Source organism: Crocuta crocuta, unplaced genomic scaffold (genome assembly GCF_008692635.1).
Source record: "Crocuta crocuta isolate KB4526 unplaced genomic scaffold, BGI_CrCroc_1.0 scaffold216, whole genome shotgun sequence".
NCBI lineage: Eukaryota > Metazoa > Chordata > Mammalia > Carnivora > Hyaenidae > Crocuta > Crocuta crocuta.
The window spans coordinates 5,597,712-5,616,365 of record NW_027531504.1 but is presented as its reverse complement, the minus strand read 5'-3'; the positions used below and the strand labels follow the sequence as shown (position 1 = coordinate 5,616,365).

Below are 18,654 nucleotides of genomic sequence, written 5' to 3'. Positions count from 1 at the left end.
GAACGCGCAGCAAGTGGTGATGGTGTGCGCCCGAGGCGAGCGCTTCCTGGCGCGGGACGCGCTGCGCAGCCTGGCGGTGCTGGAGGGCGCCAGCCTGGCGGTGGGCACGTAAGTGGCGGTGCGCTGCGGGGACCGGCTTGGCCCCCTTTCCCTAACTTGTGCGCTGTGCAGGTAACCGGGTAAAAGCTTTCCGGCATCCAGAGAGCCCTTGTAGGCACCTGTTGCTACTTACCTTGTGTGACAACTTCGGGCTGCCATTTGGTGAAAATAACGCTCTCAAACTGAACCCCCCCGCCCTCCCTACCCCCATCCCTAGATCTTTGGAATCAGCATCAATGCGGTGGCATTCTGGGACTTTGAATTTTTACAAAACAGTCTCCAGCCCAGCCCGCTTTGTACACTACAGCTTGAGCCCCACGGAAAACGTTCAGATGGTGATGGTTTGAGGTGATAGGAAATTATGATTCAGTCACCAAAAAAAGAGGACATTTTCAGTTTTTTTCCATTAACCTTTGTGCTTCCTGCAATGACGTGAATAAAAGAAAGCCAAAGTTTGGGAGGGTGAGCCTGCAGTGGGAATGGAGTTTGGATGCCTGTTTGAATTGGAGAGCCCCAGGCATCGCGATTGCGCAAGATGGGCTCAGCCCTTATCTGAAGCTGCCTAGGGTTGTGTAAGAGCCCAGCTTTTGGGGACTGTGCGTTTTGTTGTTAACAAAGGGATTAAAACATTCCCACTGTTATTGCTGAAAAATAGTTAAAACCAGTTAAGAGAACTGTACAGAGGTAGGAACCAGGGCTGATTGATGGCCATACTCTCTGGAGTCCGGAGGCCCTACTTGATATTCAGTGCACAACCCTGTGTCTCACTCACTCCATCATCCAAGATGGCTGCTACACCTCCCACCTCTCTTTATGGCATCTGCTTCCCAGATAGTAGGAAATAGGACGAGAAAACAATCCTTTTGTTTAAAATGTAGTCACATGGCCATACCTGGCTGATGGGAAACCCAGAAATATAGTCTTCATTCTGGGTGGTCAAGTGTTCAGCTAAAATGTAGGAATCTAGCACTGTGGGGGGAAAAGGGAACACTGATATTCGCGAACAACTGGCAATCTCTGGACTCACGATTTGGTTTTTTTGTTTTTTTTGTTTTTGTTTTTGTTTTTGTTTTGCCTTGCATGTAGCTAGAGGCATTTTTTTCAAAGACACAGATGCAAGAAGAAAATACAAGAAATATTGACTGATGCCAAAAGACATGGACAACATATTTTAAACCATTAGCCAGCTTTTCCACAGTATTTCCCCAAACTTTAGTAATTATTTCTTGATGTTTCTTCAGGGATGGGCTTATAAAAGCCATTGGTCCTGCTGACGCGATCCGAGCACTGTTTTCTGAAGAAACGTTCGAAGAAAGAATTGACTGTTCTGGGAAATGCATCTTGCCGGGTATTAACCTCTTTTTCTGTAGAGCCTTGCAGCCGGTTTTACTAACATTAAGAGGAAGAGTAGCCGCTTGTTTTTAATAGGGTCTCAAAATAATATTAAAATAGAATACTATGCATTGCATTTCTACTATCGAATATCTAGGCTGCTTTACAAACATGTTTTCATCTTGAATCCTTATAACTGCCCTGTAAAGTGTCATTATCTGTATGTTACAGATTAGAAGCCTCTGCTTTAGGGATGAAATATCTCACCCAAGATCGCTGGACAGGTAAAGGGCAATCTAGGAATCAAACTTATTCATTCACTTCCCTTCTTCCCACTTGCATGGTAAAGAGAAACCAGCTTTGTTGGGTTTAGGTTCAAAGGCTGTTGAAGAACTTTACTAATCTATTTCATATGGGGGGCAGATAGGGCAAACTGCTGTTTATATATACCAGAATATACATTTACAGAGAGTGTGAAACAACACATCTCTAGGCAGAAAAGTGTGTGTGTTGGGGGGGAATCCTTAGAGATTTCACTGATATTTATTTAACCATCATCTCCTACATCATGTTTCAAGGCTTCATGAAATCATTGGAAACAAGTTTCACAAATTTTGAGTTCCATACAAAACATAGAGGCTAAAATTTACGTTTTAAACTATATGCTGCATATATCTGATACAGCTTCTACCTTCTGGCTCTTGGGAATTAGGAACTAAAGTCAGAGTGAAGTCTTCTGAAAAAGAGCAGAAAATAGTAGAAAACAATCTGAATAGAGATTCTTGATTTTAGTCCAATCAGAACTGTTAATGAGGGGCGCCTGGGTGGCTCCGTTGATTAAGCGTCTGACTTCGGCTCAGGTCATGATCTCACGGTTTGTGGGTTCGAGCCCCATGTTGAGCTCTGAGCTGACAGCTCAGAGCCTGGAGCCTGCTTCAAATTCCGTATCTCCCTCTCTCTGACCCTCCCATGCTCACACTGTGTCTCTCTCTCTCAGAAATAAATGTAAAAAACATTAAAAAATTAAAAAAAAAAGAACTGTTAATGAGACTTTTAATCCACAAGGTATTTAAAATATTCTGGAAAGATACACTTTACTGAGTTATACCTGGTTAAGCAAACAGTCCAAATGATTGTGTTACACTTTCTCTTCAGTTAAGCTACATTTCTTTTTTTTTTGAAGATTCATGTTTCTGATTTCATATTTTTCTTCTCAAAGTTGGGAGGGATTGTATTCTCTTTTCACATCCACGTGATTCTTTGGTGATACAGGCCTTGGTTTTGGTGAACTAATAGCTATGATATCCTATTTTAAAAGCTTGCTTGATGAGCATAGGCTTAGTGGGCAAAAGGAGCTATATTTCTTTATTGGATATTCTCATCATGGTGAGTCATCCTCCTCCATTAGAACCTTCTAGACCAGCCCTGCAGAGAGGCTTCTTAGTTCCTCTCTGAGGAGGGAACCATACAAATTCTTCCTCTTCCACCATCTTCCAAGATGGCTGACCATCACCTGCTTTCCCAATAGTGGTTTGAGATAGTCTGCCTACTGTCTAAGGGCTTTCTATTTCTCACATTTAAAAATGATCTGATTTATTGATTACAGGTTTGGTGGATGCACACACACATCCAGTATGGGCTGGTGAAAGAGTTCACGAGTTTGCAATGAAGGTAACTTCAATAAATGATAGCAAATCAAAATAAGGCATAAATACAGACCCATCTTTTTCTAAAGAGTGGATAGGTTATCAAGCTTTGCAACAGCTGTCTACATTGAAGGTAACTTCAATAAATGATAGCAAATCAAAATAAGGCATAAATACAGACCCATCTTTTTCTAAAGAGTGGATAGGTTATCAAGCTTTGCAACAGCTGTCTACATTTCTTTTTAATGGATATTTTTTACTGGCCTGGACTATGGAAAATAAAGTACAACAAAACTGACTTTTAACTGTCCAAATCTTTGTACTATGCGTAGGACCAGCAATCATTTTAGGTATGATAGTTTTCAAAAAATGTTAGCTGTAGAATCCTTACATTCAAAAAATGTAGCATGTATGTACGTTTTAGACTCCTCCCTTTAAAACAGCTGAGCTGCCTTTTTTCCACTAGTTTCTCCTCTTTTTCCCTTGCCCCATTTCTCCCCTCCACCCCTGCTAGCCTTTGGAATGGCTCTGGGGAACAGTTCGAAATTCATCCTTCATTGGTTCCAACTTGTAAAAATAGATTGCTAATCATAAAAATAAAATAAATCTTGTATTTTTTCCCTGAAAAATGAGGCTTATTAAGAAATATAAGGTGTAGTCTGTGTCACAAGTCATTAATTAGCTATGATCAACCCTCAAATCCCTGGTCAGAGCCATTTTCACACTGTTTCTAATAGATTTTATTTTTTAGAGCAGTTTTAGATTCACAGCAAAATTGCGTGGGAGACACAAAGATTTCCCGTATACCTCCTGACCCCACACATGCATAGCCATTATCAATATCTGCTACCAGAGTGGTACCTTTGTTACTTGATGAGCCTCTACTGACACATCATTATTATCCAGAGTCTATAGTTTTTATTAGTGTTCTCTCATGGTGCTGCATATTCCGTGAGTTTGGACAAATGTATAATGACACATAACCACCATTATAGTATCATACAGAGTGGTTTCACTGCCCTAAACTTTCTCTGTGCTCTGCCTATTTGTCCGTCTGCCCGCCGCCCCCAACCCCTGATAGCCAACAGTCACTGATCTTTTTACTGTTTCCATAGTATTACCTTTCCTGGAACATCATATAGTTGGAATCATACAGTATGTAGCCTTTTCAGATCGGCTTCTTTCACTTAGCAGTATGCATTTAAGGTTCTTCCATGTCTTTTCTTCACATTGGCTTTAAGTGTATATCCTAACAGCTAAGAAATTTCTTCAGGTATTGTGTACCTTCTTCAACATGTTAGAGCTGTTTTTCTTGTTTTGTTTCGTTTTTGCTTTTTTGAGAGAGTGAGAGAGAGATTGAGAGAGAGAGAGAGAGAACCAGTGAGGAAGGGGCAGAGAGAGAGGGGCACAGAGGATCGGAAGCAGGGTCTGTGCTGACAGCAGTGAGCTCGATGCAGGGATTGAACTCAAAACCCCAAGATCATGACCTGAGTCGAAGTTGGACGCCTAACCAACTGAGCCACCCAGGCACCCCACACACTAGTGCTGTTTTTAAGACTTTTTAAAAATTAAATAAGAATTTCAGAGCCAAAACGCAACCCTGGAGATTTGTAGTCCAAACATCTCATTACATAGATGGGGAACGTGAGGTCCAGAGAAGGGCTGAGTGTTCAGTGAGTTCACCAGCTCACCATGGCAGAACCCAGATGAAAAACTCTGACCGGGGGATCCCAGGTTCGCATACTTTGTTTGCACCACACTCTTATTCTGCTGCCCAGAATAACTGGAGCCCGGTGGCATCCCAGGAAGACCTTCTTTGCTTGAGTCACAGAGGCCAAATACTGAGAGGTGGAACCCACCCGGGTCTCTTTAGTGGATATTTGGAATAGCTGCAGTGGGGTTCCCAAATTGCCTAAGCTTTGTTTAACATACATAGGTGCTAGAGATGGAGTCAGCTGGCACACACTGGGGCCACCTGGGTTATAAAAGTACTGATATACTCCTGGGCTGGTTGGTAAATTATTGTTGCTGCCTGAGATGGGAAGTGCTCCCCACTGCATCTGCCACCCCAGGCCTTCCTGAGGTCCCCGTCCTCCTTAGCCCCTCCATCGCCCTGGCAGAGTAGGGGCTTCCACAGCCGTGTGTCCCAGCAGCCTTTCTGATCTGCTCGGGTCCCTGACATATCAATTGTTAAATCATTCTGAGCATCACCCCTGGAGGGAGGTTCTGTGGACCTGCCTGCAACCTCGCGCATGTGCCCGGCCTAAGGGTGAGCCCTGTGTTCAGTTGGCAGGAGCCACGTACATGGAGATTCACCAGGCTGGAGGAGGCATCAACTTCACCGTGGAGCACACGCGCCAAGCCTCAGAGGAGGAGCTATTCCGCTCGTTCCAGCAGCGGCTGCAGTGCATGATGAGGGCGGGGACCACGCTGGTGGAGTGCAAGAGCGGATACGGCCTCAACCTGGAGACCGAGCTCAAGATGCTGCGTGTGATTGAGCGCGCTCGGCGCCAGGGGCCCATCGGCATCTCGGCCACTTACTGTGGGGCTCACTCGGTGCCAAAGTAACCGCAACCTATGGGACCCGGCTTTGATTTCAGGCATTGACAACAAAGAAGGAAGGGGTCAGATGGTGCCCAAGTGGGGATGCGTTCTCCTGGGGGTGGGGTGAATCTGCGCTTTAATTGTTGCAGAAGAGTTCAGTAGAAGCAATTAGAAAGGTGTTCTGATTCCAATAGACATTTCATGTGGTGGTTTTAGGAAGGCGATTCCCACCAGACCTATCCGTTTGCTAGTCCGATAAGGATGAAGGAGGAAGAGATGTTCAAAACTCTTTCGGTTAACAAAAAGCAATGGCCCCCTTATAGATCCTTTAAAAATGACAGGTTATTACTTTAAATAGTTGCCCATGACAACATGATTGCATGTTGGAGATTCAGAGTAACGCTCTGTAGGAGATAGATCAAATCTGTAAGGCAAGAAGACTCAGCATGGTCTTCTTGGATGACCATGGGTCTCTGTGTCCCGGGTCAGTGCATACAGAAGTCTTGTCAATATGCCTGCTATATCCTGACTGTTGAGACTCCTGAGTTATAGCTTAATTATTTCTCTATCTTAGGGTCATTTGCCTACAGTTTGTCAGGTTCTTCAAGTGCCAGAAAAGCCTTTCTTCAATTAAAAAAAATATTCCCCCATGTAATCTCATTTTCTTTCTGCAGAGGAAAGACTGCTACAGAAGCTGCTGATGAAATCATCAATAACCACCTCCCAAAGCTGAAGGAGCTTGGCAGCCGCGGGGAAATACACGTGGACAATATAGATGTGTTCTGTGAGAAAGGCGTCTTTGACCTCAACTCCACCAGAAGGATTCTTCAAAGTGGAAAAGATCTAGGATTGCAGATTAACTTCCATGGGGATGAACTTCATCCTATGAAGGCTGCTGAGGTGTGCTTGACCTTTGGCTTTTCCTTTGTCAAGACTCGTGCGATGGAAAACTTTCTCAGTTTGTTTAGAGTTAAGAGTAGCCTTCCAAAAAAATAGACTGGGAGAATTCGTTTGAACAATGCAAGGGGTGGTCTGGTTGAGACTTGGAATCCTGACCTCTATTAGAAATATACTTTTTTGCCAGCCGTTTACTTTTATTACAACCTGCTGGTGGTATTAGCAGGAAGAGAAGTATCTTTGTGATCTTGTTTATCAAATTCATAACAGCTTGGTTGGAGCACAAAGCCACACTGGCAGAGTCCACTAATTTCACGAGTGGCTTCTGGGGATTTTCTGTGGCAGCCTCTGTGAATGTTGGTGGAGCGCACCATTAATAGTCACAGGATGATTTTCTGATCTGTATGTCTTGCTCAGATTCATTTATTCATGCTTGGAACAAATATTTGAGTGTGCCAGGCACTGTTCTGGGCAATTCAGCAGTGAATATGACAGACAAAATCCACTCAAGTTGTAAGTCTCAATGTCACTCCTCTAAACCCTGGAGCAAAAAGATAACTGCCTATGGGGCATAAATACACATGTTGATACTCCACATGTGTCTCAACCACATTAAGTGATCTCTTAATATCACTTCCAAATCTTGCCCCGTGTTTCCTACCCAGTGAATGACCCCATTTACCTATGTTAAACCTAAGTTAAAAACTTGGACATCATTGGGTCTCCTCCCCCCTTTACCTGTCACATTTCAACCAACCTGCAAGAACTTCTCGTTTGCCTCCTGAATATCTCTTGGTCTACTTCTCTTTACCCTACTGCCTAGTTATAACCACCATCAGCTCTCAGCTGGGCTCCTGCAACAGCTCTTCTCCTTGCATCCACACTTCCTGCACTTCAATCCATTCCTTTAATCCATTCCCTACAGCGCATCTCCTCTTCCTCTCCATCGCTGAGACCCCCGGCAAGGCTCAGCGGTGCTTGCAGGATGAACTCTAAACTCAGCACCTGTAGGCTTACCAGGACCCAGCTCTTGCTCGCTTCCCATCTTCCTCTTTCTCTGCCCTCTTTACCATGAACCGGCCACACCAGACACCTCATGCCTCTGGACATGCTTTCTCTAATCTGAGTGTCCCTTGTCTGGTTAACTCTGACTCCCCTTCATGTTTCATCTTAGCTACCACTTCTCTGGGGCCCTTCCCAGATCTCTCCTAGAATGGGTTATAGTCCCTCCCTGTGCCTGTCCCACTGTGTTCCAATTGCCTCTGTGATCCCTACTGGACTGTAAACATGCTGAGGACTGCCCCCACACCTTCACAGCCCTGTCCCTGGGGGTTAGCACAATGCCTGCATACAGATGGCCTTTAGAGAGTAAATATTTGTTGAATGTTTGTTGAATGAATGTGAACTAGGTGGTCAACAAGATACTTTTGGTCATAGAGAGCGACTGGCGAGTTAAATCAATAGAGGTCAGTACTCAGGATGAACAAATCAAGTTTGGAACAGTGAAGGTGATTCCAAGGTTAGAAGGAAACTCCCCCTGGGGAACAGAGCCTGTCTCTGGAACACTGGACTCTCCAGAGCCCCAAACCAAAATGCTTTTAGACCTGAGCGAGCTGCTGATGAGGGGCCCTGCTCTTTCCTGCCCTGGTGTGGGCATCGCTGCTTCCCTGGGCCATGGTGTAATGTCAAAAATTAGTCTACTTTGGAGTGCTTACCATGTCACCTTTCAGACCGGGACAGTGAGAGAGAGAGAAAGAGAGAGAGAGAGGAAATGTCAAGCTGAGAAGAAACCCACTTTAAGGCCATGTTCTCATTATCACTATAACATTACCTCCTCGCAGAATTCCTCTGACAGCCAAGCCCAGACTTTTCACCTGGAGAGACATCAAGCTCAAGTAGATATTCTCGAATTATACATACAATTCGTTTTTAAAGTTTGTTTTCTTAACTGATCTGTTTTCACTGAGTGCAATCCAATCCAATATACTTTTCTTTATTGTGTTTTCATGATGCTATAAGAATCAGATTTTATTACCAATATCACTCCGTGTTCTATTCTGATCCATAAGATTCATGAAGTTTTCTTTTTTAGCAAATGCCTGAAGAATGTCAGTAAGCCCTTGTATTTGAGAATAGTTGTCACAGTAGCACACTAGCTCATTTTCAAGTGAATGTCCATGACAGAGCTTTTACCCATTTAGGGGCTTCTGTTTTCAAGAGGCAGTTGCCAAGAAATTTTCCTAATAGAGCGCAGTTTATTTTTTGCAGGGAAAACAATGTTCTGGCACTTTATCGATTGTTGTTGCTGTTGGTGAAACTTTCTCCCTTTGCCCATTTTGCTTAGCTCGGGGCTGAGCTGGGAGCCCAGGCGATCAGTCACCTGGAAGAAGTGAGCGATGAAGGCATTGCAGCCATGGCAACGGCGAGGATCTCCGCTGTCCTCCTGCCCACCACGGCCTACATGCTGAGGTGAGCTACCCGTGCAAGCTGTGAGGATGCAGACCTAGATGCCTAAACTATTTCATTGCCCTTCCAAACTCCATAAAAGTACAGATCAGGAAAGCTGAGCCCATGGGAGATGCCAATACTGGAGTCATGTACAGAAATGCGTTATCCTGAGGAAAGAGCTTGGACCCAATGGCCTTTGAGTGGTGAGATTATTGGGAAGAGTGGAGTTTTCTCATTCTTTTTTTTCCCACCTCTTTGGAATTTTCTAATTAAAAATCAATATGCATCACTTTATCACTAGAAAAAAATGAAGCGGGCTTTTATTATTTCATTGTTTTCATTTTTAAAATGCACAAGATGTTAGAGATATTTAGCGGTGTTCAGAATCTGAAGGAGCTGTTTTCTAAGAGGATGCAAGTAGGTACCAGAAGTCCCGGGGGTGGGAGGAAAGAGAAGATGTCTATTTTGTGAAACCTCCCCAGGAATTTTGCCAGTTGCCCTCCATGGATTGACTACACCTGGTCCACAGTCCATCTTCATAAAAGCTGTTTCAGACATTGGACCATGTCTGCAGACAGTTTGGGTTGTCGTGACTAGGGGGCGCTGCTGACATCTAGTGGGTGGAGGCTAGGGATGCACCTAAACATCCCCACAGTGCACGGAACAGCCTTCCACTGCAGAGAATTATCCTGCCCAAACATTACTCGGCCACAATTACAAACTGTGCCTAGGTTGGGACCCTCTGCCTTGGGGATTGCAAAGCCAGGCTTTGAGTAACCTTTATAAGAGAGAAGAAAGGAATATAGTGCTTTTCTCAAACACTATGATTTATACACATATGTGTAATCTTATACATTTCTCTTATTATTACTATTCTCTTAAAAAGTAGACATAATGTAGATTACAACCAGGAAATATCAATCACTAACCATCCTTGGTATCTTGGTGTTTACAGCAAGTCTCAGTAGTCCTCAGTAGAGGTCCAATTAGTACTTAATCTGGTTAATTTTCCATCACCCAAGGAATTTTCCATCACTTTCTACTCACCTGAATCTCTTAAGATGGAACAAAACTCTGAGACCTGAAATATGAAGGGCAGCTCAGCAAGAAAAGTTGGAACTTTGTCCCTCTGTCAGAGGTGGCTGCTATCTGTGGTCACCACAAGATGGGTTGACCATACAGTTTGGACAACAGGAAAAATCACAGAGAAGCCCACAATTTTCTGTCTGGCTTCTCTGTTCTGGTTTTTCTGATCTCTCCAACAGGAGCAATTTTCAGGGCTCCCTGACATGCCCTGAACTCTCTCTCTCTCTCCTCTCTATATGTTTATTTATTTTTGAGAGAGAGAGAGAGAGAGAGAGAGAGAGAGAGAGAGAGAGAGAGAGACTGTGCACAAGTGGTGGAGGGGCAGAGAGAGAAGGGGACAGAAGATCTGAAGCGGGCTCTGCACTGACAGCAGAGAGGCTGATGTGAAGCTCAAACTCAGGAACCATGAGATCATGAACTGAGCCATCAGATGCTCAACCAACTGAGCCGCCCAGGTGGCCCTGCCCTGAATTTTCTGGACTCATTTCCAGAGTAACAGTTGCCTTATGCTACTTGAGGACTTCCTTTAATCATTATTTTATGCATCTTTGTATATACTGTTTACATTTATTCAGGATACATTCACCTTTGTTTTCTAAGACTTCTACAGCCTCACTTTTTTCCTCTTTCTTTTTCTTTCTTTTTTACCTCCTGAAGTATTTCTGGAAGGGGAGGGGAGGCCATCAGAATGAACTGTGGGGATATTTCAAGCTCTACCTTTCCTCACCTTTATCTCTGCTTTACCCACCTCCTCTTGAATATTATCCTAGTTGAGGAACATTATCTCAGGTAGCCCTGCAAATTGTCAGTCATAGACTGAATATTTCAAGGGCTTCAGTCTTGGCCAATAAAACCTATAAACTCTCAGTACAAATGATTTTATCTGTCTTCCTCCCCCAACACTGTGAGCCTGAGTAAACACTAGCCTAGTGTCTGATAGCTCAAGGCTGCATCCCTAGGAAGACACATGCCCCTTAAAATGCCTGCCTGAGAAAGCCCAACCTGATGGGAATTAAGTGTTTGTTCCAACAAAACCAGGCAATAGGCAGCTAGACTCCTGGACTTCCTCTCAGAGCAGTAACTTCACAAAGCTTGCAATTGTAAACCCTTTCTCTGCTCCTTTGAGATAGAAATCTTCCATCACCCAGGCAGGATTGTCTCCTCAAGGACTTTAGAGCCATCTCTTAGAAAGGCAAACATTGAAGAAGAAAACTGTTTCTAGCTCCCAGCCTGGTGGGTACACTGCACCAACTTACCCCCCTGCCTCTGATTGTGAAGGTAGAGAAGTTTGTTTCTTCTCCAGAGAAGTGCCAGTTAATAAACCCAGATCACACTGACCAACCTTTCCTGGTTTTAGAAAATGTTCACTTCCCGGACTCTACTCAACTCCCTCTGCCCCTTTATTCTCTCAATTTCCTTGTGCTTTCTTAAAACACCCAGTTAGCACTGTACAAATCAAAACTGAGTTCAGTCCACATGGAACTCTTCCCTTTTGCAATAGTTACTACTGAATACAGTTTATCTTCACCATTTTAACTAGTGTTTGGCCCTGTTTATCTCTGACATAACTTTTGAGTCATGTCCTAAAGAATAATATTGTGCCAAGGAAGTCAGGGAGACACGTATCCCAGGAAGAAGCACAAATGTTTCACATATTAGATTCTTGGGACTTCAAGATTTTAAAGGGCCTACAAAAAATGTTCAAGACCCTTCCTGCCGCCCCCCACCCCACCCAAGGAGGGAGAGAAATATGAATAAAAAAATTGAAAAAGGGAAGTTAATAAAAATAGCATTTTTTTAAACTTCATTGTTTATATCTAGGAGTAAAAAAAAGAGTGTTACTTTTGAAAAGGTTTATGTTGTATTTTTCTTCCTTAGCAAGAATCTCTGGATGTGTGTAAAGATTGCCACAACAGGGGCATCTGGGTGGCTCAGTTGGTTAAGCCCCAACTCTTGATCTTGGCTCAGGTCGTGATATCAGGGGTTCATGAACTCGGTCCCCATATAGGGGTTCTGCACTAACAACGTGGAGCCTGATTGGGATTCTCTCTCTCTGCTCCTTCCCTGCTTGTGCTCACGTGTGCTCCCGCTCTCTCTCCCTTTTCTCTCTCAAAAGGAATAAACATTTAAATATTGCCCGATAAACACTCTCAAATTAAACAGGTTAATCATAACCAAGTCATTTCAAAAGCAGAATGGTAAAAGTCAGGAGCCCTGGGCTTCCACTTCACCATTAATCACTTAACCTTGAGTTTCTGTTTCTTCTTCCAGAACACAGAAGACTTGGATATCTTAAGTCTGCTTCCATTTCAAACATCTAGTCTGCAGAAGTTCCACTTCCAGAGACTGACCTCTTTTTTTCCCCCCCATCTTAGACTGAAGCAACCTCGGGCTAGGAAGATGTTAGATGAAGGGGTAATAGTTGCTCTGGGCAGTGATTTCAACCCTAATGCATATTGCTTTTCAATGGTAATTATTTTTAATGTACCTATCTGAGCAGAAAATCAGTCTTCCACCAGGTGTATAAATAATTTAAAAAGAGTTCACTAACTGTTAAAACATTCCAAAGATCTAAAAAATATTTTCCTGTGAAACAAGAAAAAAAGTATAGACAGCAGGGTAATTGGATATTTCTGGTACCGTGTGAATGCCTCCAGGCATAGAGAGGGGAGAGAAAGTTCTATCTGCATAATTTTTTGACTCAGCTTGGGCATTGTGGTTTGACAATGGATTATTCCTGTCTTGGAGGTTAGCACAAGCTCAAAGAAATTTTAGTAAGTGAGTGTGGAGGGGAGTTTAGTGGTCTTAAAAAGTGAATAAATAATACATGGCAGGGATGAGGGTGGGAAATCTATATTAATAAAGGGACCTTTTCCAAAGCATAAGAATCTTTACGTGTGAATTCTCATACCAGTTTAACCAATTCCTCCTATACATTTAATCTCCATTATTGGTTGTGCTGTGTTGAGAAATGTCCCAGGTTGCAGTTGCCATTTTGTTACTTTCCTCTAACACTGCTCTTTCCTGCCTTAGCCACTGGTCATGCATCTGGCCTGTGTGAACATGAGAATGTCCATGCCTGAGGCCTTGGCTGCTGCCACCATCAATGCAGCTTATGCCCTGGGAAAATCTCACACGCATGGATCTCTGGAAGTTGGTAAACAGGGAGATCTCATTATCATCAATTCATCCAGGTGAGTGCTCTCCCAACTGAGCTGTTTTATTTCATGCCCGTTGTAATATATAGACTGGGATTAAATGCCTTTTCTGCTAATTATTAGCATCAGGTTCTGTGTAGGCTCGGAAGCTCCCCAGTCTCCTTTACCATCATCCCTTTCTAACCAGAAAGTCTCCCTTCTTTCCTAAGGTCCTTTTTCCTAAGATCCTAAACCACACAGAGGAGACCAGATTGTCCAGCGTCTTCATCTTACATCTTTCATAGATCTTCAGGTTTTTGTTCTGTTGACCTGGACTTTGGACTTGTGCCCCCGGGCACAAGTTTTTCTGCTAGAGTCCTGACCGACTGCTTGTGCTAGACACGCATGTCCAATTCTGGTTTGTCACCCTGGTTCTGATTCATTGCTTCTCTGGCTTCTTCTCACTCCCACCAGATCCCCAAAGGCTTACTTAAGTTTTCCTGCCCTTGGTTACTCACCCGCAGCCTGCTGCCAACTGGGCCTCCAATGTGACAACCGAGTCTTATTTTTCTAAGTCTTCAAGTTGTTAATTCTATGGCTCCTGGACCCTAGCAAGCCCATTGCAGCCCTTGGACTTCATGTTGGACAGAAGCAAATGGCTCTGTAATTCTACTCCTCACTCTCTATTGAAAATAATGCTGATGTTACTTTTTGTACATCACTTAATCAGATCAAATATGTTAAGGTTAAATGCTTAAATAACATCATTGAACCATATTTAAGTCGTTGACCAGTTATCACATAATCTACTATTTTTTGTAAAAGCCCAAATATCAATGACAAAGTATAAATAAATTTTTAGAGAATGTATTTTTAAATTAGCATTTGTTGACAAAGGGGTAATTTTGACTTGTATGCATTAAAGTACCTTTGATTTCTTTCTAGATGGGAGCATTTGATTTACCAGTTTGGAGGCCATCATGAATTAATTGAATATGTTATAGCTAAAGGAAAAGTCATCTACAAAAAATGAAAGATCTGAAAGGAAAGAGAAGACTCTTCAACTGTATAAATCAATGCAGTTGTAGTAAAAGTTAAAATACCACAGTAATTTACCAGAGTGATGCTGCTTAGATATGTTTTAGTGCTTGTTAATCCACTTGGAAAAAAACCAAGAGATAAATTTATTTTCTTTTAACATGTGCACCTGGACATATAAATAGGTAAATCAGTTGGGTCATGATCTCGGAACATTAAATCATTTCACACAGATTTGTTAGAAATATTTTGAAGATTAATATGATGGAGTATCACCAAATGCCTTTGTGGGGAAAGCAGATTGCCAATTAGGTAGACATGGCTTGGAAATCCCATTTTATTTCTGCTTTTCAAGCTTCAGGTTTTAAACTACATTTAGTGAAAATTGGGGGATGGTGAGAAATCCAAGTGATATGCCCTGAATTAAGCAAGTGTAGCCTTCTATAATAGGCTAGTCCATTCCCCACATAGTCCATCTTTACAAATGTTCTTTGAATGAATTAGTGTCTCCTATGGGAGGATATCCTTCTCTTTCTAATTTCTTCCCGACTCCAGCAATAGAGCTTCACAGCAGATTTCAAGGCTTGTCATTTTATACATGGGTATGGGACCTTCCTCAAAAGGATGCATTTTGACCAAATCCACTAATGTGATTTTTAAGTCATTTTTAAGTGTGTGATTGTTCACACTACAAATGTATAACAAAATTTTTATATCTCCCAATAAATATTTGTTGTCACTATTATTTAAAAAAAATTTTTTTAATGTTTATGTATTTTTGAGAGACAGAGAGAGACAGAGCGTGAGCAGGGGAAGGGCAGAGAGAGAGAAGGAGACACAGAATCCGAAGCAGGCTCCCGGCTCTGAGCTGTCAGCACAGAGCTGTTGTCACTATTATTGTTGTTTCTAGCCCTGAAAGTAGATCAGTGGTATTATCTATTGCAGCTGTTTAGGAAACGGACAAATTACATAATTATGTGCAAAGGAATAGTGGACGACTCTATAAATAGGTGTTTCTAAAGCCATATGAGTTTACTTGAAATATTTTTAAAAATGTTTTTAAATGTTTATTTTTGAGAGAGAGAGAGAGAGTGCGAGCAGAGGAAGGACAGAGAGATAGGGAGATGCAGGATCTGAGGCAGGATCCAGGCTCTGAGCTGTCAGCACAGAGCCCGACATGGGGCTCTAACCCATGACCCGCGAGATCTTGACCTCCAAAGTTGGACACTTAACTGCTGGAAGCTGGCTCCAGCAGGTCCAGGGGTCCCTGAAGGATGGACGGTGTCGGCAAGAGAGTGAGAAAGCCCCGAGATTCTTTCTGATCACCAGGCAGGCATCTCTGTCCTGTCGGTTTTGGTGTCTTTATTTATAGGTCAAATGTTAACATGGCATCAGAAAGTGGAGTTTTTACAATGGATAGTTCTCTGTGGTAAGATGTTTTTGGAAATGTACAGAAACAGGTTTTACAGAAATATTCTTGCAGAACTGCCCCAATTATAGTGAGGTTGAGTAACTAAGAAAATAACAGGGTGTTCACATTTTAATAACACTAAGATTAAGTCATAGGTTTGTAGATACTCTTATCCATCCTCATCACAATTGCCAGGGTAAGGGAAGGTGTTTGTGCAATGTAGGCCTTAGGGAAGAGGCTGCTATACATCACCAGTTAGCAAAGGTATATGTGGTAACTTATGTTCTTCTCTCATCTGTTCCTTCTAAGTTAGGCTTTTTGTCTCCAGGCAAGACTTGATTTTCCAGTTATATTCTTTATGGCACTGGAGAGCCAACCATACCTTTAAAGAGTTTAGCTCATTTCCAATACATAGAATAGCCTCTTCGAGTGCATTTACCTTTGTGTCTAGTTTTATGATTTCTTGAATAGCTAGGGCATGAGAGACGTATTTGGTAGTTGATTTACATGTTGAGCTGTATGAACATCTTGGACTAACACAACGGTAGAAACAGAATTGTACACGTAAAGGTCGATCTTTTATGACTAGGGGTCATTAGCCTGTTCATAGCTCAAGGGAAAGTATGGAGGGAAACAGGACCTGCTGGAGACACAATGTCTGTTCCCATAATCAAAAGAAGTTCCCACAATAAGTTCCTTCACAAGGTGCACTCATCATACCAGGGCCAGGAAAAGGGGACAAGTCACTCCCGATATTGATCAACAAGGGACCTTAGGGGTCAGTGCTCAAGCAGAAATAATTGAGTGGGGACTGATATCGGTCGTCATCTGATTGGCAAGAGGCCTTGCAAACTTGCTTTAACCTCACCAGAATTTTTCTCAACTAGTGGGTTCAGAATGGCCCCCAACACTTAACTGACTGAGTTATCCAGGTGTTCCTACTTGAAATACTTTAATTTTTTAACTAAGTTTTTTTAAATTTTATTTTAGAGAGAGTGTGCCAGTACACGCGAGCCAGGGAGGGGCACAGGGAGAGAGAGAGAATCCCAAGCAGGCTCCGTGCTCAGTGTGGAGCCTGACACAGGCTCGATCCCATGACCCTGAGATCATGACTTGAGTTGAAAGCAAGAGTCGATTGCTCTACCAACTGAGCCATGCAAGTGCCCCAACTTGAAATCTTTTTAAATGTTTTATCATCCTTATAATCAAAACTGCATTATTAAACTTTGTCCTACTTATGAATAAATGATTTGAGAAATACATTAACCAAATTATCACCCATTTCGGGTCAATAAAGCCTGAATCAATGAGGCTTTACTGTATTCCATTTAAATAGAACCAAAATATCCCTTGTTGAAAGGTTATGGCAATTGCACATTGCTGTCACTACCTAGTAGCATGAGGCCTTTAGAGCGTTGTCCTTCATGTGCTTGGTGAAGGAGCTTGGGGACATGTGGGAGATGGATGGTTGCTGTGGATGATGCCTTCCAGTGATCAAGCACCTGCTCAACAGTAGGAGTTTGGGATGTAGGCGATATAAAGACCAAAACTAAAGACTAGGTCTGCTTAAACACAGAAGTATATCTTTATACGTATGGAATAAGAATGAGAAGTGCACCCTATTTTCCCACTAGGAGGTATTCACTTTAAATAAATAGCATTAATGTCTTTTTTTAAATGAAAGCCAAAGAGGATACCCACCCAGAACCACCTTAGTCTTCCCAGGCCAGTGTCCTGTAAGCCCTTGCAACTTGGGAGCTTGCTAGAATGAGAACCTCGGTCTCCCTCCAGACCTGTTGAATCAGGATCTGTGTCTTAACCAGCCCCCAGGTTATTTGTACACCCATTAAGTTCTGAGAAGTGCTGTAGCCTAGACCCTAGCCACACTGGCCTTCACACTGTGCCTCAAAACAGTTTGCTTTTGCTTTTCCAAGCCTTGCATCACTGTTCCTTCTGCCTGGATTACTTTCCCTCTCTTCTCTATGTGGGAAATCTAGTCCCTCCCCACCACTACCATGTACACATCCTCCATGATATCCTTAATAACATTGTGGTTTTAACTCTTTCCCTTCAGAATGTTACGTTAGCAGAGGGCAAGGACCTCATCATGCCCCAAGATCTAGTATGGTGACTGGTTCATAGCAGGTGGTCAAGAAATGAATTAATGAATGGCTATACAAACATACTAATAGTCCCAGTGAAAATGACTTATTAAAACACACTAAGTAGAGCACCCCAGGAATGCGGTGATAAGGAAAATATTCTGTGGATTGGAAAAAGCATATGAATTCCTTAATCTAATGCCAAAAGATGATGCTCATGGAGGAGTAAATTGTAAAACCAAAGAAACAGTTCCATGGTTGGGTGGAGAGCTGGGCTGCCATGTTTACCTTTGGGGTTGGAAGGATGTTGATGAGAGTGAAAGGCTCCAAGATGGAACATTAGGACATGTTCAGAAGCGAGGTGATGAGCCCTCATAGAGCGGAGGGCTTGTGGGGAGCTTGGGTGGGCTCGGATTTCACAGGGCTTTGAATGTCACCCTCACTAGGAGGAACGTCATTCTTAAAGTCAGGAAAAGCCACTGAAAATCTCTGAACAAATTAGGACCAGGGCAAGGATGTTATAGAAAAAATGAATCTGGTTTTAGTGTACATAGTATGCACTCAAACATTTGTTGTGTGTGTCGACTCTGGCAAGACACCTTGAAAAGTCCTTTGGTGTATAGAGTAAGAGGTATTGGGGCTAGAAGTGGAAAGCTTGTGCAGTGGGACAGTGAGATGTGAAGACGCCTACTCTGCTCCACACTGGGCTGGATCAATGTTTCTTTTCTCAGCCTTTTAAAACTATCAGGCCACCCCCAAGGAGAAAAATTAAATTTCTCCCTAAAGAATAAGATTTTGTCAGATAGCATTGAGCTTTGGAAAACCATAAACCATCATAGTATGGAAGTTCTTTTGTATCCCAAGAACAAAATTTTGCCTCATTCTGCACAATGTCAGCCCCACAGAATTGAGGG

The 18,654-nt window shown here is 42.7% G+C and overlaps 1 protein-coding gene across 2 annotated transcripts; it reads left to right on the top strand.

The window, feature by feature from the left end:
• Positions 1 to 6: 6 nt before the first annotated feature.
• AMDHD1 (amidohydrolase domain containing 1) lies at positions 7 to 14,977 on the top strand. 2 transcript variants are annotated; one of them, XM_077772234.1, is made up of 9 exons: positions 7 to 108; positions 1,341 to 1,447; positions 3,038 to 3,102; positions 5,364 to 5,641; positions 6,296 to 6,521; positions 8,863 to 8,987; positions 12,428 to 12,521; positions 13,086 to 13,246; positions 14,135 to 14,977. In XM_077772234.1, exons 1-9 carry the CDS (start codon positions 20 to 22, stop codon positions 14,220 to 14,222), a joined length of 1,233 nt encoding a protein of 410 aa, XP_077628360.1. In that variant the 5' UTR covers positions 7 to 19; the 3' UTR covers positions 14,223 to 14,977. The 2 variants fall into 2 exon arrangements, with proteins under 2 accessions (XP_077628360.1, XP_077628361.1); XM_077772235.1 differs by lacking the exons at positions 7 to 108; positions 1,341 to 1,447 and adding an exon at positions 1,482 to 1,715.
• The last annotated feature ends 3,677 nt before the right edge of the window (positions 14,978 to 18,654 follow it).